Raw genomic sequence first — 21,609 nt, forward strand, 5'->3', positions numbered from 1 at the left:
CTTTAACAACACTTTACAGAGTTCTTAATGTATGGTTCCAGCATTTTTTAGGTTTCTTCTACCTTTCAGCATTAATTTCTGGGCACTGTGCAAGTTTACACCTTTGGTCTCCTTGTACTCCTTGTGTTTCAGCCAAAGGCAATGCCTCTCCATTGGGCTTGTCCTTTTCTCTCCATGTCTTGCATGCACATGAGACAGCATGTTTTACACAAAAAGATGCAGTTCAAAGGGAAGTTAAAGCCCATGAAAGACTTTTACATTACCGCACTACTATCTAGAAACACCCTTACATTACTAGATCTCAATGCAATAGAGAAAAGAATGTTAAATCAAGTGGGATACTTAAGGGAGACTTGCTCCAACCTGTGGCATAAGGCTTCAGTCTGCTTCTTGCAGAGAAACTGTATAGTTTCAGAAATTGTAGCTATGAAATGACATACATAAGGCAGGCAAATATAAATATTATCATTGGTTATTACAGTGACCATCCTGAAAGAAGACAGAAAAAACAATCTTAAACATATACAATAAGCTATTTTTTTGTAGGGGGAGGGCTACTGCCACTACACATCACCTTGAGTGAGCTTTGTGTAAATAGTGTTTTATTAGAGAGATTCAGGGGGTCTTTCTTTGAAGAAGTGATTTGGATTAATGGCACCCCCGATAAACTACTTTGTTTTTGTTTTTGCTTTCAAGACTTGCTTAGTGATGTTCTAACAAACTACATTCATTGAAAAAGCATTCAACTTTCCTGTGTTTTAAAATACAACACACTCAGTTCAACACAAAAATATAGTATTTTCATTTACATTAATATAGGTTCATAGGCTCATAGGTAGGTACTAGGCTATCTGCCCGAAGGCATTTATAAGCCTAGCCAGAATGTGTCGGCTTTCGCCGCCCCCTTAGATTAGTTCCCTGTGCCTCTGTCCAGCACAGCCATTGAAGTGATCCCTGGGGTAAACTTTCTGTTTCCCATCCACTCGTCAAGGTTTCTCTTGAAGAGGGTTAGCGAAGAGCTCTGCCTAATGTAGATTGGAATCTTGTTCCGGAGCATGGGAAGTCTCTGGGACAGGAATCTATCCCTCCATGACGTCCTATTTATTGTTGTGCTGAGGTTTAGATCCCTAGAGTGTGTGGCTCAAGGGGATATGGTTTTCTTTAGGTGGAGTATGTCCATCAATTCTGGGTTGGACATGGCCTTGTATGTCAGGCAGAGATCACCTCTGAGTAGACGGTATGCAACCGAGTACAGCTGTAGTTTCTTCAGTCGAGCTGCATAGGGCATCTGCTTGAGGCCAGTGATCCTCTTGGTGAGGTACTTCTGTGGTCTTTCCAGTTGTTGCAGGTGTCTTGTAAGGTACATCCCAAATGGGACATTGTATTCTATGATGGGTCTGATGAGTGATGCGTAGAGGGGCCCAATGCCCTCTTTCGATCTGGATGCAAACCCTTCTGTGATTAGGTGGGCCACATAGAAGGATTTTCTAACCACTTTGGCAATGTGATTATCAAAGGAGAGGTTACTATCTACTTGGGTCCCCAGATCCCTTATTACATCTTCCGTATTTAGGGGGCTACCACCTATGTGGTAGTTTGTGGGTACTTTGTTTTTTCCAAAGGGGATGACTATGCACTTTTTGGCATTTAGCTTGAGGCCATGGTTTTGACACCAGGTATCTGTCTCAGTGAGACCCTTTTGGAGGATGTCTGTGTCAGCCAGAGAGTCAATTATAGCACCTAGTTTGCAGTCATCTGCGAACTTGGTTAGCCATAGACCTCCTGTGCTTGCCTGTACCTCTGAGAAATATATGCCGAACAGGAGGGGTCCTACAACTGAGCCCTGGGGAACGCCAATTGTAAATGGTTTAGAGTCAGACCTAGCTACTGCAACTCGTGCCATGTGGGCTCTGTCCGTGAGCCAGTTGGCCACCCATCTCGTGACGTAGGGGTTTATGTTAAGGCTGGTGAGCTTGTCTATAATACCTGAGTGGGGAATGGTGTTGAAGGTCTTTGTGAGGTCTAGGTAGGCTGTGTGGACCACCTTTCCCTCATCTATAGCCTTGGTAACTGTGTCAAAGAAGTTCACCAGGTTTAGGAGGCATGATCTGCCCTTAATAAAGCCGAACTGGTAGGGTCTAGTGTTTGGAGGTTTCCAATGTCTCTGTTAATGAGATCCATGATGATGTGCTCCATAGCTTTGCAGACCAAGCAAGTCAGGCTTATAGGGCGATAGTTCCCGGGGTCTGTTCTGGCTCCACCTTTGTGGAGTGGAATAACTGTTGCTGTGCGCCACTCTGTGGGCACGTAGTCTGTGGAGAGGCTGAGTTTAAACAGTGTTTAGGTGAGGGGGTAGTTCATCTTTGAGCTCAGGACACAGCCTGGGACACCGTCCGGTCCCACTGATGTTGTGTTTTTGGCTTCGGAGAGAGCTGTTTTAACCTGAGTGTCTGTGATTTCAGGGGCACTACATTCTTCTGGTATAGTTATGGGCCCTTTTGGGGGTGAGAGGGGGGTGAAGTTTACGCTGAACCTGTCTGCCAGAATGCTGGCTATATCGATCGGTTCAGTGTATTTTGTTCCATTCTGCACTAACTCTGAGCAGACCTGAGAATTGCCACTTAGATTCTTGACATAGCTAAAGAATGCCTTGTGGTTGTCTTTTGAATCCATGGCAATTTTTCTTTCGAAGCTAGCCTTGGATGATTTTATGAGGGAACGTAGTTTCTTGCTGATACTGATCAGGGATGTCTTCCCTTCTTGGGATTTTACTCTTTTCTGTACTAGTTTCCTCCTTCTATTGTATAGCTTGTTTATGGCAGGGGTCCACCAGACTGGTTTCCTTTTCTTTGAGGAGTGAGTCTTGGTTTTGTTTGGGATAGCACGATCCATGCATTCTTGTAGGTGCCCGTAGAGTGCATAATAAAGGATTTTGCAGCTTGGACAGCGTTATCCTTTAGCATAGGAGCTTTGAAACTTTCCACCTCGGTCTTATGTAACGTGAAGTTTGCTTTTGAAAAGTTTTTCACAGTGGTTTCTTTGACCAGGGGTGGTGGCAGAATGTGGATATCCAGAGTGATTAGTTTATGGTCAGATCTAACCAGTGAGGGGTTGGCCTCCAGTGTGGAACACAGGTCACCCATGTTGGTGCTGACCAGGTCCAATATGTTGTCACCTCTGGTGGGGGTGTTGACCAGTTGATCCAGGGCGTTTGAGTTTAAAATTCTAGGAAATACAAGGGAGTTTGTACTTGAGTAGTTCTCCCAGTTAATGTTTGGGTAATTGAAATCACCCAATATCAGGGTGTTTGGTAGGACCTTTATGTTTCCCAGTGTTTCCAAGAATGCGGAGTGGGGGTCCTGGGACATGGTGGGTGATCTGTAGCAAGCTATAATTTGAATAGCAGTTTTGCCCATTGTTAATTGCACGTAGATGATCTCTGAAGCATCGTGCTGTGCCACTAACCTGGAGGTGTGGGTATCCTTGATGAATATGGATACTCCCCTGCCTTTTGTATTTCGGTCCAGGTTTTGTGGCCGAAATGTATGGTATGAGTTGTAGCCTGGTAGTGCTGGGGTGCTCTCTGGAGCCTTAAATCAGGTTTCTGTTACTGCACATATAAATATTTTCTCCATACTGAGGAGTGCCTCGCGTGCGTGCATTTTGGGGTTTAGACTTCTGGCATTGAGTAGCATTATCCTCAGTTTTTTGTTACTTGTGCTATTTACGGCAGTGGGGTTTGTCTTTTGAGCCTTGCCTAAAAAAGGCACTATGGGGGTGGCTTGGCCAGTATTCGAAAGCCTAAGCGTGACAGGTGCAAGCCATCTCTAGCGAAGCAGAGTGGCTTGTCAAGCATGTCATCCCAGGCTGACAGACACTGGATCCCCTTTGAATGACACCAGAAGCTTAGCCAATTGTTGAAATTGATAATTTTTTCTCTATACCGTGGTATCATTCTTGGTGAGGGCAGGAAGCTACTCAGGGTCAGGGTCACACCGGCCTGGGCTACGTGATCAGAGAGCTCCTCCATGTCTCTTTTCATGTAGTCCAGTGAGGTACAGCTCAGGTCATTCACGCCAACACGGACAATGACAGAGTCATATTTGTACTTGTTCAGGAGTGACCTGAGTGCTTGTGTTATGTGGTGGATCCTGGCACCCAACATGCAGCTAACAGTAACCTTCTCCTTGTTCAGCCTAGTGAGTGGGACGTCAGTGTGCCTGACTGTAGAGTCACCTATTACTAGTGCGTTGGGTATGTTATTTTGCCTTAAGGGCTGTGATTGTGTGGCAACCTGGTTTTGTGAAGTATGTTTTTCATGGTTTGTGTTGGGGGGGGGGGGCGGAGGTTGCTTGGATGTCTGCTTTGGAGGTCTCTGTTGCTTTTGCAGATTTTTATTTAGAGCCTCTGAGTATGTTTTCATGTTTTTATGTGTGTTTTTTGCCGGTCCTGGTTTCACAGGTCTATGTGAGACTGGTGGTGTGATGCAAGTAATTCCCTTCTCCTCTGGACTGCCTGGTCCAGTCTTGGGTTGAGAGAGCTTAGCTTCCAGTTTGGCTGTATAATTGCATCTCTCGCATGTATTAGTGTTTGGTGGAAGGAGGAGAGGGTTGTCTGTGTACATGAGGCAATTCTAACATCGCCTCAAAATGCCCAGATTCACCAGTTGGACCGGAGAGTACACCTGAAACTGCCCTTTGGACATGCCTGGATAGGTTCAGTGAACTGTTTTACTGATTGGCAGGTAAGGTCGAATAGAGAGCCTTGTTCTTCTTTACAGTATAGGGGGGGTCTAGTGCTAAGGTTTATTAGTGCTTGCTATGAGTTCTGAGCAAGTGCCGGAATGAAAAGTGAATGGTTTGAGTGCTTAAGTTGAAAGTATGTCTAGTTCCAAGAGAAAAATTTAAGAGTAAACTTTGTGAAGCCAGGAATAGTTATACCCTAGCTAACTGGCGCTGCCCGGCATGCAAAACTGTGCAAATGTGGGTTTTATAGCAGGGAAATGAAAGAGATAGAAATTAGCCCAAAATGGCCAATAAACTACTAATTTCTGAGCTGAAACCACTCTCCAGGGACAGATAGGCTGCTCAAAGCTCCCTCTCTCACAGTGAACAGAGAAACTTCCTTCTATCCAAGTAAGGTATGGGCAAACACAGAAACTTGTAACACAGCCCTGAATTCAGCACTAACCTGAAAACTGGACTTTGAAAGGTGGGAAAACAAGTATATTTATTTGTTTTTTTTTTGTTTTTTCATAAAATAAAGCAGATACAATCAAAAAAACACTTTAAATGCATAGAAATGGCTGTCACACTTGAGTGTGTAGCCTACAACAGTTAAACAGGTAGTTTAAACACAAAAACAACTTTGTTAAAATGCAGGCAGTAAAATAAGTACAATATGTAGCTGAAACAAGCTTTTCAAATCACAGAAACTCTAGAAAAATCGGTGTTTTAGACGGAATTAGCTAAAGGCAGCAAGAAAATGCAGAAAAATGATACTTAATCACTCCAAGGTCTCTCTTTTGTCTCTCTGCTGTTGTAGAACTCTGCAGGGCACCAGGCAGGAGCTTGCTGAGCTGTATACTAGCACGAAAACCTTGCAAATGCGGGTTTTATAGCAGGGAAATGAAAGCAATAGAAATTAGCCCAAAAAGGCCAATAAACTACTAATTTCTGGGCTGAAACCACTCCTCCAGGGACAGATAGGCTGCTCAAAGCTCCCTCTCTCACAGTGAACAGAGAAACTTCCTTCTATCCAAGTAAGGTATGGGCAAACAGAGATATTCAGTCGATTGTAATATACTATTTTTTCTCCTTGTCTTCATCCACACTGCAAGTGCTGAAGTAGCCCCAAATAGATCTTTGTTACACCTGTCAATGTTTTAAGATACAATCTTTTCTGACCCATTGCAGTAGTTAATGTAGCATTGTTTCCAGACTGCTTTTGTCTTAGGCTATAATGCAACACAGAGTTATAGCTACTGTAGTAGCACCTTCCTCCTGACACAGTTTAAGTATAGTCATTCAGTGCTATGAAATACCTTCACCTGTGTGCTATGGTAGACCAAGCATAACAAAAGACATTTATACATAGAACTATATTGTGGTTATACCTGGAGAAGTTTCTCTGCTGTTGGACGCTTCTTAGGGTTTTTGGTCAAGGCATGCTTGATGAAGTGATGCAAATTTGGTGACCTGAAATTGATAAAAAAAGAGCTATGGGACTGAACTACTGAGAAAAATCGGATTACTAGATATAAGTCAAGCTGACATGTAGATTCCTTTTGGGACCTTATAAGATTCAAGTAAGCTATGGACTACCATATCATACATAAAAAAACTTATATCAATCTTAAATGAACTGAGACCATTATTGGTTCTTAAAGCAGATGGTACAGTGTTTCATAAAACAGATAAAGACTGCAGTGAAGACATGCTTTTCCATAGTTACTGTATAAGTTAAGTAATATTTATTAATTATTGCAACATGATAGCTCTGTTACATTTCTGGAGGTATATTCTCAAAATGCAGTGGACCATGCATATTCCTACATTACGTGCACAAAGTCAAACACTAAGGGACCAAAAGAGCAATGAAAATACTGAACAATACACATCAAGTAATTACTGAAGTTTGTGAACAAATAAGGGTAATGTCATATGCAACAAGTCTGCTAAGCTAGCTATCCCACATACAACTGTAAGTACCCCTCACTCCAACCACGTCTCATAATCCTTTAACCATAACCACATGGTTATCCTACTGTAGTTTGAAGTAATTCATTGCTTTGACTTTAACAGTTGCTTCAGGTAGGTTGTGCCACTTGCACACTGTTTCATACAAACATATATGAAAGCTTTTCAGACACACACCATATGGTTTCAGTGCGCTCCAGCAGGTATCCCTAGTCAATGTACATAACTAACTAGTAGTCACTATGTTAAACCTAAGGCAGTTATTTAAATGAGATTAGTAATGGTTCCTCATGTCACTTCAAAACTGCAAACGTGCAAACATCACTGTTTCTGAGTGTTTCACAGGGGGGGGGGATTTAAACATCCTCCTCCACACACTTCCCTTCATTATGTTTCTGTAACAATACACATTCTGAAGCTTAATACCACATCTCTAGATAGTTTTATTGATTATGTATATACAGTGTCCTAATTACATGTCAACAACTAGTCACCCAGGAAAGTAATGATTTTCTTCCAGTATAAATGCAATATTACTCTCACAAAAGTGAGTCTTGAGATCATTTATGCCGTGCCAGTACACCTCTTAGGTCACAGTCTCTTTCTCTAAAAGGGCTAGGCCAAGCCTGTGGTAATTTGAGGGTGCCCATCTAACATCTAGGTCCCACCCAAAGGGTTACAATGTATCACACTGCTTAATCTACAGAGGCAGTCTGCTCCAGAAGTGGCGAAAGTGATGTGTGATGAATCTGTCTCTTCATCATGTTTTAACTGCTGGTGAAGATTTAGGTTCCTGGTTCTGATATTTTTGAAACTATTACATTTATGTGAACACAAAAGATCCAGAATAACTGGATCTCAAATGGCAGGAAAGGCAAGCCATAGCTATCCCCTCATGAAGATTCTGAATAAAGAGACAGTGTTTCCAGTCATTCTCTCATTAGCTCAGAATCCTCAAGCCAATGATCTGGGGTCTTTCTAGAAGTTTGATAAATCTAGTGAGGTACATGCCCCAAAGGGGGGCATTATACTCAATAACTGGCTTAATCAATGAAGAATATAAGGGAACAATGACCTCTTCACATAAGAATGATATTCCCTTGGCAATTATCTCTGCTAAATAGAAGGATTTTTTATTACTGTTGTCATATAATGATCAAGAGAGAGAATTCTCAACCCATGATCCAAGCCCTTTCTCAAAATTTTCATTTTGAAGTGAGACATTGTCTATACTGTATGCTAGGGAGACGGGTTGTCTATCAAACGGGACAAGGCTGCAGTTCTTTGCATTTAATCTGAGCCCATTTTCAGTACATCAGTTATTTATGTGTGTAAATTATTGCTGAAGGGTTAAGATATTAGAGATAGGACTTGACAGAAATCCAAGATTGCAGTCATTTGCCAATTTAGTTAGGCAGAGGTCTTAGTTTCCAATCTGGAGAACACAAATAAATAAATTCCAAAAATAATGGGTTCCAGCACTGATCCCTGGGGGAAACCACTGGTTACTTTTATACTTTCTGATGGGGCACCTGCCACTTGCACTGTCTAGGTTCTGTCGTTTGGCCAGTTTACTACCCATCTTATCACTTAGGGATGTATTTTTAAGTCTTTAAACTTACTTATGATACGAATATGGGGTGTGGTGTCAAGTACCTGACACGATATGCCATCTGAAGACTTCCAAGATGGCTGCACACTGATCATCAGCTTAACTTAAGCTCTCCCAGTGTGAAAACAAACTGAGACACTGCAATCAGAGATATTGTCAGCCTGAGTGAAATTCATTTACTGCAAGTAAGTATACTGCCTGGATGTCTGCAAAGAAGAAACCAAGAGAGTCTGAAAGAAAATCAAACTAGAAAAGGTGAGGAGAAAACACTGACTAGGAAGAATCTTGCAGCTGTTCAGCAAAAGGGTAGTTCAAGCTACAGCTTTGGTACAAGAGATGGCTAGCAGTGATTCGGAGGAAAAAATAAATCAAATGCACTTAGAGTGATTAAAATAAATCAAAGTAAATTTTATTGTCATTTAGACCCACTCCTCAGTGCAAGCTAAATGAAATTTTGTTGCTTTGAGCATGCAGACACTATATATATAGGAGTAATCATAGATGATCAACTGAAAATTGACCTACACATTCATTACTGCATCAAGAAAACCCATCAAAAGCTAATCCTCCTTTACAGAAACAAAATATATCTCACCTCTGACTCTAGGATCTCACTTGCCAATGCTTACATTCTTTCCAACCGTTACTACTGTTCTCAAATCTTTACTAACCTTCAGTCATCTCTACATTCCAAACTTGAAACTACCTATAACAAAGTTGCAGGATTTGCTGCTAATTTACCTTCCACATCTCATCACTATCTACCCCTTAGATCACTCAACAGCCTTGAGTTCCCTAACCACCTCAAATCTACCAACTACTTATCATCCACTCCATCATCAATAAACCCTCATCCTGTCCAAGTACTTCCTTTTTGGTCTCACTCTATACCCCTTCCCATCCCCTTAGGAGCTCTGATCAATGTTTATTACAAATCTACAAACCAAAAAAATCTGCAGGTCAGAGTCTGTATAGTTACTCACCTGCTTATCCTTTGGAACAAGCTTCTCCTGACCCCAAGGAGCATACCCCACACACAAAAATTTAAGAAATCCCTCAAACATCATCTAAACCACATCTGGACATGTCCCTGTAACCAGCCTACACCTAACCTGCCCTAATCCTATTACCACTCTCCCTTATTCTCCTCCTCCTACCTAATACCATTCTTCTACATCTCAACATCTTCTACATCCCAATCTTTTTCTATCTTTCTGATTCTGACTCTCAACTGCCACCCTCACTTATCTATTCTGGAATTTCTACAGTATTACTGCTTCTACCATCATTTTTTATTATTCCAATTCTACTGGACTCACTAGGTATTCACTTGTACTACCCCCCCAATTGAATACTACTACTAATCTGCTGATCTTATTCATTGTTTCCTGTTCCCTCATCTATGTGTCACTCTTATAACAACCTGTTTTAAACACAGTTGTATAATGTGCCTCTTTTGCCTTCATTTTTGCTAATGCATTTTGTAGAAAATTGCACTATATTTTACATTCACTGCAATTTGAAATATTGTATAATATTACTTTGGACCTTTTCTCCCCAGGCCTCCACTGAAAAAACAGGCATTTGTCCAGTCGGACTATCTTGGTCAACAATTGTCAAATAAATAAATATAAATAATAAAAAAAAACATTTGTAACATTTGACATGACACTAGAACATAATTACATTTTTGTATCTCTATCTATTACCGGCACTTAGTATTGCACAGGTAGATATATTGCACAATCAAGACTTGAGCCTTGTGAGACTACAGCACTTTCAGTTGTAGAGAATGTAACTTGTTCATTGAGTTACTGCACAAAAAAGTGGAAGCTTTCAATGAGCTACTGCACAGGTGAGAAGAACCTAACAGTGGGTTGACTGCACTTTAAGGAAAGAGATTCCCTTCAGACTGTGTAGCCTCTGACTAGGTGATCTGTTGGCTTGAATTGTTATTCAAGCTTAGTAGTCTGATAGCCTAAGGAAAGAAGCTATTTCTGAATCTAGACGTCTTGCAACGTATACCTCTGTAGCGCTTGCCTGAAGTTAAGCAGAAGAACAGTCCTTGAGCCGGGTGGGCTCAGTCTCTGGCAATCTTTGTAGCTCTATTGAGACACTGTGCAGAGTGCAGATCCTGTACAGATGGAAGCATGGACCTGCTGATCTTCTCTGTCACCTTCACCACCCTTTGGAGAGCCTTGCGATCCGTAGCCTTGCAGTTCCCATACCAAACTTTGATATTACTTGTCAAGATGGTTTCAATGGAGCCTCTATAGAAGGTTGTGAGGACCGAAGATGAAAGGTTTTCTAGAAATAGAGCCTTTATCATGCCTTCTTGACAATGTGATTTGTGTTAGTGGACCATGACAAGTCTTTGGCAATGTGCACCCCCAGGAATTTGGTGCTCTTCACCCTTTCTACTGTTTCTCTCTTGATTGTGAGAGATTGATGTGCCTCATGGTTTTTCCTGAAGTCTACTATTATCTCTTTGGTTTTGTTTATGTTCAGGGCCAGGTTGTTGTTGTTACACCAGTCAATCAGATGCTTCACCTCTTCCCTATATGCTGTGTCATCACCATTGCTGATTAAGCCTACTACTGTAGTGTCCTCCACATATTTGATGATGTGATTTGAGCTGTTCCTAGCTGCACAGTCATTGATCAGCATGGTGAACAGCAGAGGACTGAGAACACATCCTTTAGGGACTCCCATGCTCAGTGTAGTGCTCTCTGAGGTGTTATTGCCTACACTCACTCTTTGTGGTCTGTCAGTAAGAAGTCTAAAATCCGGTTACACATGGGAGTGCTGACACTCAAACGAATCAGCTTCTCTTTCATATGTTCGGGTACAGCTGTGTTAAAGGCAGAGCTGAAGTCAATGAATAATAGTCGGACATAACAGTTTTTGTTTTGCAGGTGAGCCATGGATATGTGCAGTGCCAGCAAGATGGCACCTGCAGTGGAGCGGTTCGACTGATACTCAAACTAAAGTGGATCTAGCTGCAGAATGAAAAGAAATGAAACACTAAAGGAGTATATCCACTCCAACAACAAAGGGCTGGAAAAAATGAGAAGCAGCTTTAATCAGATATTCAGATGAGCTAATTAGACTGCAAAAATCAGAGGCTGAAATGAAGAAAATGCTGACTTAGTAAGAAATTGCTCAAAAAGAGAGGATTCAAAAAATGGTAGAATTAGATTAGGGAAAATGTGAAAGCTTGTCGTAACAGAGAATTGAGAAGGAACAGACTGTATTAATTTTATGAAGACAAAAATAAGCAACTGGTATGGTATCCCACAGTAGGAACTGTTAAGAGAAAGGGCACATTGTGTGTATTCTCCAACTATGGCCACAAGAAAGCAACCAAGACCTTTTTAAGTAAAGATGCAAACCTACCAGCAGAAAGAGTTGATCCTGACAAAACCACTGTACACCAGGCAGAAGGGAAACAAATTTATTCCAGTAATTAGGGACTGTTGAGAGGCAGCTGTGAGATTCAAGCTGTTATATCCAGTTGTCTTCAGAATATCTGTTTCCTAGAGAATCACAGTCCTTTTTGATGCAGAACAGGCAAATGAGGAATTGCAAAAGTCTGTCCAACAAAAAATGAGCCATCAAGCAGAAGGGGACTGCTTCTCATTCTTCCAGTAACAAAGCGCATAGAGAGACTTTGCCAGTGAAATCTTTTCCATTACTCCAAAGGAAGAAGCCTCAGAGATGGAGAAAAACATAGGAGTTGACCAGAAAAATTGGGAGCACCATGGAATTGAACCATAATCTGAAGTTGAGAAATGTAGAACAGGAAGAAGACTGGCAATATGGAAATTAGTGAATAAATGTGAGACTGCCAAACAGCAATCACGTTTGTGAAATATCACTGTATAAGAATAATCAGAAAGACTGAACTTTTGTTGATTTTGTTAAACTTGCGCAGAACTGAAAGGCATTTATCTCTCTTCATGACATTAATGTTTGGAAGGACTCTGAAGGGAGAGGAGGACAAAGGAAAAAGATAACAAAGTAAAACGATTTTTTTCTTAACAGCATTTCTATGAAACTTTTCACACTATAAATTGCATATTTTATAGTCAAGTATTTTAATTGTTCTTGTATGTGATAAATTTATTAAAGCAAACAAATATCTTTTTTTCCTCTACTCTTTCTTTTTTTCATATTATGAAATGTACGCATTACAGGGCAAAAAGAGAGGAAAAGCTGGACAAAAGCATATTTAAGTTTAATGTATGGAATGACTCTGAAGAGAGAGGAGGAGAAAGGCAAAAGATAACAAGTAAAACTATTTATTTTCTTAACAGCATTTCTATGAAACTTTTCACATTACAAATTGCATATTTTACAGTAAAGTATTTTAGTTGCTCTTGTATGTGATAAATTTATTAAAGCAAATAGATACCTTTTTTCTTCTTCTACTCTTTTTTTCTATTATGAAATGTACGCATTACAGGGCAAAACGAGAAGAAAAGCTGGACAAAAGGATGCTTAAGTCAATAGGCTGTAATCTTGCTTTGTTGATGTGAAAGATGGGGTAAAGTACACTGATGGTAATACATGAAGAGTAGATATGTTTCCTCTTACTTTTGCAGAGGTAAATGTCTGGATTAAGTGAAAAAATGAATAAGAGAACACTGAATATAATGAAAAATGTTCTTTTAGCAATAAATGCTTTAGCTTGTCTTTCAGGTTGCAACAGAGGAATACATTTTCCTCTTTCCTCTTACTTTCCCATGGAAGGTAGCTGATAATAGGGCAATACAAGACAGAACACTGGTTTCCCCAAGGCTAAAAGTTAACGATTTCTGAAAGTATGCAAGTAGTTTACATATCTGGGGAAGGGGTTATAAAGATAAAAAAAGAACAGACACCAATTAGTGTAAGAAGAAGCACAGGCAATCACGTGCCTTAGCATGGATAACCTCAATTTCAGGTTAATTAAGGCCTGTATTAACAGCTGTCTATTTGGCACAGCTGCTCCTATTAGGAGGATTAAATTTCATTATTTGAAGGTGTGATATCCACACTCTGGGCCAGTAATAAAGAGGCCTGAATCCTCACCACTAACAATGGAGAGGGATGTTCACTTGGAATACAAATGGATACACTGAGTATTTCCAGATACAGACCTCTTTGTATGAAGCACAATTTCCCTTAAGAGCACATAGGGAACACAGTCAGCCCAGGGTCTGGATTTCTTTAAATCTGTCTCCCTCCAGGGCCCCAATAAGACTCCCCACTAGCACAGCTATAGGGTTAAGTCCTCAGCTGTGTGTCCAATCCATGTCTTCTAGCACCCTATCTGTGAAACCAGTGCTTTATGTCCCTACCCCAAGTATCTGACACACACTGTGAGATTTGATTTTCATACACACATCTGGGAAAGTCTGGCACAGATTTACCCGCTGTACCCCCTTCTGCCCGGACTATAAGGTAGTTATCTTTGCCACCACACACTATAAAACCAGCTACCTAAGGCTCTTACAAGGGCATCCAATTATACAGGGAGAAATTAATATTAATACAAATGGTAATGGTGACCAAACAGCCAGGCTTCAGTACTCTCAAAGGGTAAAATATTATCCGAAGGACCAGATACATGAAAAGTTTACATATATTTAATAATAAATAATAAAAGAACATGAAAATACAAAATATCTATTTAAAGAAAATACCAGAGATTCAATCACAGTTAATATTAAAAATAACACAGCTGGAAAGATTCACACAGTTACAGAAAAACAATACTTAACTATTCTCACCACATTTTCCTGACTGATTTAGAGAATTACTGTCCCTATTTACTTTATAGAGCAAGGCAAGATGAAGTAGATGAGGGATCCTTATATGTTAGGTTCCAAGAAACAGACTGCCCTGAGGCTTCTGTCTCACCTAATATTAAAACATTATTTCTGTACAGAATGACATCACATACATCTGGTCCTCTGACTTCTGGCTCCCATCCAACTCCCCATTGCTAAAAAACTGCTAGGATTTCACACCTACATGTAGATAATACACACACAAGAGCATAGCTCAGATCTGGTGCAGCTTCTGGAAGTCACAAAACAATTACAAACTTCTACTTCTCCTACAGAGACTAACAAACCATGCATTTTACAGACATTGCATCTCTGTCTTCATTCAAAACTGTGAGATAACATCTTTATGACCTAGGCCCAGTAATTTAATTTCTTACTATTTTCCAAAGTTATTGTTGTTTTTAAGCACCTTTACTGAATCATCACTTGTGACATAGGCAAATTTACATTTATACAAAAGGAATCAAATTGTATTAAATTAACATTAACAAAAAAGAAGTGATGTACTCCCCATAATGTTCCATGTTGGTAGTCCATCTCACCCTTTATTTTTACATATGGGTCCGGAGCCCATCTTCGGCTCCAACTCGGCCGATTTATAAACTTGAAGACTTCTGGTTGGCTCATGGCTAAGCAGGTATCCCATAGTGCACCAGTACAAACCCCAGATCTTGTTTGCTGCTCACTAGATGAAATAACCATAACAGACAAACCAATACTAAAGGGTCTCCAACCAAAGATAACCAAAATATTAATACCTCCAGATTCTTCCAGGATGGGGGCAGGAGGGCGGGTTGGTAAAAATAAAGGGTGAGATGGACTACCAACATGGAATGTTATGTTGAGTACATAACTTCTTTATGTTGTGTAGTCCAATCTCACCTTCATTTTTACATATGGGACAGTGTCCCTAGCGCCTTATTCTTGGGTGGCTCACTGGAAAATACTCCTGAGCACTGTGGAGCCAAAGGATGCTCTAGCCCTGGAAGCTAAATCCAATTTGTAATGTGTAATAAAAGTGTGAGGGGTAGCCCACGTAGCTGCTGCACAAATATTATCACGTAGGACCCTGGCTTGAAAGGCTGCAGAGGTAGACAGAGACCTGGTAGAATGAGCCTTGATCTTGAAGGGTAAAGGTCTGCCCTCCGAATTGTAGACAAAGGCTATGCAACTGGAAATCCAATTAGACAGTGTCACTTAAGAAACTGGTAAGCCCAATCTGGATTCAGAAAAAGAAATGAATAGTTGATCTGATTTCCTAAACTCCTTGGTCCAATGCAAATAAAAACATAGCTGTCTATGAACGTCTAGCTGATGAAACCGATATTCAGCTGCATTAAAGTGATTAGGGAAGCAAACTGGGAGTTCTATGGATCGATTTAAGGTGGCGTGAGAACAAACTTTGGGGACAAAGGAGGGCTTAGTACGCAGTGAGCCACTGTCTTTATGAAAGATCAAATAAGGCAGTTTAACAGACAAGGCTTGTAATTCCGATACCCATCTAGCTGATGTGATGGCCACCAAAAACAAAGACTTCCAAGACAAAAATTTCAATGAGGATGAGTGAGAAGGTTCAAACAGGGAAGATGTCAGTTTGGACAACACAAAATTTAAATCCCAAGAAGCCACAGGTTCTTGGAGAGGTGGCCTCACCAGAGTGGCTCCTTTCAAAAAGGTCTTTCATAGCTTATGAGACATTAAATTGGTGTCTGGAAATCCTAAATGGAAATGAGAAATAGCCACCAATTGGACTCTGATAGCGGCAGCGGCAGATCCTTGCTGAAAAAGCTCGGAGAGAAATTCCAAAATTACAGGGATAGAAGCAGTGTAGGGATCTACATTCATTTTCTGTGCCCAAATGGAAAATCTTTTCCATTTACTGCCATACAGTCTCCTAGTTGAAGGTTTATGGGAGGATATAAGGATATGTGACACTGAGGAAGATACATCGTGAAGCCTGACTAGGGATGGAACTGGAGCAGCCACGCTGTCAATTTGAGGGTGTGGATCGAGGGATGTAGTGAACCTGACATGTGAGTCAACAGATCTGGAGCTGGGTCCAGAATCCAAGGATCGTCCAGAAGAGGCTCGAGGAAGGGGAACCAAACCTGATAAGACCAGTTAGGAGCAATGAGGATTAACTTGCATCCCAGCCATCTGGCTTTCTGAATCACTTTGGAAATGAGAGGAAATGGAGGAAAAGCATACGGAAGACCCAAGGGCCAATCGTGAGCCAGACCGTCTCTGGGTGTCTACCCCGGAGGGGGAATGAGGGAAAAAATAGCTGCTGTATTTGGCACTGACTGGACTGTCAAAAAGGTTGCAGCAAAGCTGTCCCCATTTGCGGAAAATCTGTTACGCCGTTTCGTGTTTCAGAGACCACTCGTGAGGCAGTAGGATCACCCGGCTGAGCTTGTCGGCTATCACGTTAGTTGTCCCTAGGATGTGCGTTGCTACCAGTAAGCGCTGGGAAGAAATCGCCCATTCCCAAACTTGCATGGCCTCTCGACAGAGTGGGTAAGATTTGGTACTGCCCTGTTTGTTGATATACCAAACTACCGACATGTTGTCTGTTTGTATCGCAATAGTCCTTAGAGGAAGAAGATCTTGAAGTGTTTGCAACGCCAGGAGCACTGCCCTCATCTCCAGAACACTGATATGCAGATGAACCTCGTGTTCTTGCCATGTGCCTTGGACAGTCCTGCCGAGATAATGCCCCCCCCACCCGATCTGGGAGGCATCCGTGGTCACAGTGGCAATGGGTTGGGCAGGAACAAAGGGGGCGCCTGTCATCAACTGGTTGAGTGCTATCCACCAAAGGAGGTCCTCCTTGCAAGTTTCCGTCAGCAGAATAGGGTGATTCAGCAGAAGATATTGGAAGGACCATTGGGAAAACAGAAGCCACTGGAGAACTCTCATGTGCAACCTGGCTAATGGTACTAATAGGATGGTGGATGCCATAGTCCCGAGGAGATGAAGAACCCACTTTGCTCTGACCTTCCGCAATGGGAGAAAACGCTGAATTTGCAAGATTAAACTTTATACCCTTTCAGCGGGAAGACGAGCTGTCATGTTCACTGTGTCTACCTCTGCGCCTATGAAATTCACAGATTGAGAGGGCAATAATGCAGATTTTTCCCACTTTATGGAGAGCCCTAGTTGAGCACAAAGTTGAATAGTGGTGTCCCTGTTTTGGAGAAGTAGATGCCTGGTGGGGGCGGTCAGGAACCAGTCATCTAAGTACAGAAACACCTGGAATCCCTGACGTCTCAGATAAGCTGTCACTACTGCCATGCATTTGGTGGACACCCTGGGGGCTGTGGTGAGACCAAAGGGCAGAGCACGAAACTGATAGTGACTGGCTCCCAGCCAGAAGCGTAGATGGCTCCTGGATGCCTTGTCCATTTTTATATGGTAGTAGGCATATTGGAGATCTACTGAGCACATCCAATAGTCTTTCCCTAACAAAGGGAGTATCGACTGCAGTGTTACCATCCGAAACTTGTCCTTCCTCACGGATTCGTTTAATCTGCTGAGGTCCAATATTGGCCTCCAGTCTCCTGTTCATTTTGGGACTAAAAAGAACCTGGAGTAAGTTCCGGATCCTATCTGGTCTGCTGGGATGGATTGGATGACTCTTTTTCAGAGCAACTTGTTGATCTCCACAGTTGCCTGATCCCTGAGATTGGGTGGTACCATCTGGGATCTTCTTGGGAACAAACGGTGGAAGAGAAAAGGGTATGATATAGCCTCTGGTAACAACTCTTTGTACCGACTTGTCTTGGGTTATACTTAGCCAGGCTTCTGGATACAAAGAAATACATCCCCCGACCGGCCACAGAGAAATGCAGTCAGGCCCCATATCACGAACGCTGATAAGGCCATTCCCCAAAAGGAATCACAACCTTGTTGGTATGGTGGACCGCCCCTGCCTCTAGGGCGACATCTCCCATTTCCTCCTCCTCCTCTGCCTCTGAAGGAGGGTTCACCCTGTGTGTCCAGAAAGACCATTTGGGACTTCTTAAACCAAATTTTACTGCCCCTTTGACCTTTAGGGTATGGTCTAGAGGAAACAATAAAATGCACTCCCACGGCACGGTACTCTTTCCTTCTTGCTCACACAGAGTGAGTGTGTCCTTCACCTTAGATCCAAACAATGAGGAACCATCAAAAGGGGCATTGGTGAAAGTGGACTTGAACGGTTCAGCAAAATTACACAAGCGCATCCAGGAGTGATGCCTTAGGGCAACTCCTGAACCTGCTGCTCTACTTGCTCTATCAGCCGCATAAGAAATAAGCCGCATGGAGGAGTTAACTATAGAATTTAGGGTGGACAACTGAGCAGAAATCTTGTCAGGGACTCCCTCAGTACATGTACCCTGTATAGAATCTCCCAACTCCTTAAGGAGATCCCTCTGCAATCTCGTGAAGTGAGTGAGATAGTTCAACGATCAAAGAGTAAAAATCGTTGAACTGAAGACACGCTTCCCATACCTGTCCATCTGTCGAGACTCCTTATTCGGCGGATGGACAGAAAAAGTCATCTCAGCAAGCTCCTTCTTAGTGGCCACCACCACCACGGCATCTACGGGGACACCTTTGGACAAAAATTCTTTATCTGGAGGGGCAGAAAGAAACTTGTTGGGTCTCCTAGGGGCTGGCTCCACGGCATCAGGAGTATCCCACACCTTTCGACTAACTAAATCCATCAGTTTGTCAAAAGGTGGAAACCCTCAAGAGGCAGAAGGTTGAGACCTGAAAGCCTTCAGGTACACCGACTCCTCATCAGAAGGGTTAAGAGTGGGCCAGCCGTACCTCTGCTTAAGGATCTCCAGGATGTCCACAAAGGAGACATCATCAGAGGACGACTTGGGGGACCCTTCAGACTCCTTGAGTCAAGTGTCAAATGTCAAAGACTCATCCTGGGAGTCAACATGCTTCCTCTTGCATGTCTTCTTCCTGGAGGGTTCCTCAGAAGGGCATTCTGGGGAGGTCAAGGAAGAGTGGGGGCCACCAGCCGGTGGCTCCTGAGGCTGAGGGTCTTTGCTGTCTCCAGAGAGAGTAGGGGCTGAGACTGAAGTGGGTGCTCTAGGGGTGAGAGTGCTGGTACCATTGGTGGCAACTGGTGACTTGGACAGTATGCTCATCATCTCGAATGCCGACCTCTCCAGTGCTGAGGACCTCTCCTGCTCCAAAGAGACCAGGATGCCATTGGCGCCAGATCTATCAGCTCTGAGATAGATGCAGGGTCTGAACTCACCCTAGCTGAAGCGCCGAGAGGGAGACTCGGAACCGAAGAAGACCGATTCCAATATTCCCTGTCGGCGCCGACCGGACAGCTTCGGCCCCTGGACACAACGAATGACACCAAAAGTGTCAGAGCAGAGCTTGGCTCCGAAGCAACCGCAAGTGGAGCTGGAACCGAAGGTTCCACCAATGGCACCAAGCCCTCCAACTCCAACAAACCAGCTTGGCTTGGAGGAGGAATAACAATCAAGGGTATAACAGGTTTCATAGGCTCCGGTACCGACGGTCAGAGCAGTCAACAATTTAGAAAGAGCACACGACTTCAGCAGTCTCAGGAACACCCTTCTCCACATCTTCATCCAAAAGACTCCTGGAAGACCTGGAGGAAATAGTCTGGGATCTTGATCTTGGAGGAAAAGCAGGTTCCATAAATTCAGTGGTCGGCTCCGACAAACTAGGATCCAACCCTGTCACCACAATGTTGCTCTCAGTCAGCTCCAAAGGTAGTGGAGCCGATGAGGCCAATTTTGCCAGTTTAGAAGGTGGCTCTGAGACACCAGCCAGTGCCGGAGAGGGTCTTTTCGAAGACTGAGACTTAGCAGATTTAGTGGACTTGGAAGAAGAGGAAGAGCTAGACAAGGCTTCCTCAAAGGAAGGCTTTAAAAGACCCTTTAGAATTAGCTTGTTCCTTCTCTCCTGTAACACTCTAGGGGAGAAGGCATGACAAAACAAGCAAGTCTCTTGCAAATGGATTGCCCTAAGCAATAGACAAATAGACCATGACCATCCATCAAAAACATCTTTTGAGAGCACGTCATGCATTTCTTGAAGCCCGAAGGCTTGTGCTCCTTAACCTCTTTAGACATACACACAGACAAAAGGAGAAGAGAAGTAAAGGGGAGGACTAGGTCTTCTAACTAAAATGGCCTAGTCCAGAAAAGAAAGGGACAGCTAGGTTTTCTAACTTAAACAGACCAGCAAAAATGCGTGCACACACACACACACACACACACACACACACACACACACACACACACAAACACACAGAAAACCATGAACCTGCTAAAGATTAACAGAGGAACTGGAGTTTTGAACAATGAACACCACCACCGTAAGAATCAACACCAGCAGATAACCACCAAAAACCAAACTGCTCTATAAAACTGTAGACTGGAAAAAAACACTAGTGTTATCAAGCTATCTGCACTAACAATAAGTATGAAACTGGTACACAGGATACCACAAAGCACATTAACAGGCCCAAGGCCAACGCTTGCACCAAAGGGAGCAAAGGAGCTAATTACCTAAGAAATAGTAACCTACACTAACAAATACTAATGCAACAACAATTGTACTACACTAATATAAGTTTGAACAAGATTTTAAACAAGTAAGCAAGAAAAAAAGTTAACACTTAGCCAGAGCCAAGAGAAGCACAACTGTACTCGTCGACGCGGCAAACGAGATCTGGGGTTTGTACTGGTGCACTATGGGATACCTGCTTAGCCACGAGCCAACCAGAAGTCGTCGAGCTTATAAATCGGCCGAGTCGGAGCCAAGGATCAGCTCCGAACCCATATGTAAAATTGAAGGTGAGATTGGAGCACACAACATCATTATACTTCACATATACTGCTATATAGCATATAACCTAAGCAACATTACATAAATTATTCAATTCCTGCCCCTTTTTTTAAAGGAACATTTTTTATTAAACTATCACTTACAACAAACGCAATCATATATTTATCTAAATTAAACTGGACCACACCAACACAACTCTAGTTGCAAGCATTTTACATCACAAACCATAACGACACACTCCCAGTTGCAAATATTATACATCACTTATAATCTACCCAATCATTTTCAGTCAAACATTACGTAGCTCATTTAACTCCTGCCTTCTTTTAAACCTAATTCTTTCCCTGTATGTATTGTTCCCACAATTTCCATTTTTTGCTCCTATCCTTTTCTAAAGATCTCAATTCCAGTTGTTTTATCTCTCTTACTATATTCACTGCTTCTAATCTAGTTGGTTTAGACTTTGATTTCCATTTTCTTGTAGTTGTTTTTCGGCAGCCACCATAACTAGACACAGCAAGGCCTTACTATGTCTAGGCAATTCCGATTCTGTATCACACCTCAGAAAAATTATCTCCCTTGTCACACCATTACTATTTTCCAAAGTTGGCTGGAGCTGAGCTTACCCTCTTCT

General features: G+C 42.3%; 1 protein-coding gene across 2 annotated transcripts in view; it reads right to left on the reverse strand.

The window, feature by feature from the left end:
- LOC122805364 (mitogen-activated protein kinase kinase kinase kinase 2-like) overlaps positions 1-21,609 on the reverse strand; it is a 1,562,336-nt gene that overhangs the window by 828,830 nt on the left and 711,897 nt on the right. For both annotated transcript variants that reach the window (XM_044075456.1, XM_044075455.1), the window contains exon 11: positions 6,116-6,197. In XM_044075456.1, the coding sequence (XP_043931391.1) occupies positions 6,116-6,197 (82 nt within the window). The remainder of the gene's footprint in view (positions 1-6,115; positions 6,198-21,609) is intronic.

The sequence above is a fragment of the Protopterus annectens genome, chromosome 6.part1 (assembly GCF_019279795.1).
Source record: "Protopterus annectens isolate FY-2018-M chromosome 6.part1, PAN1.0, whole genome shotgun sequence".
NCBI lineage: Eukaryota > Metazoa > Chordata > Ceratodontiformes > Protopteridae > Protopterus > Protopterus annectens.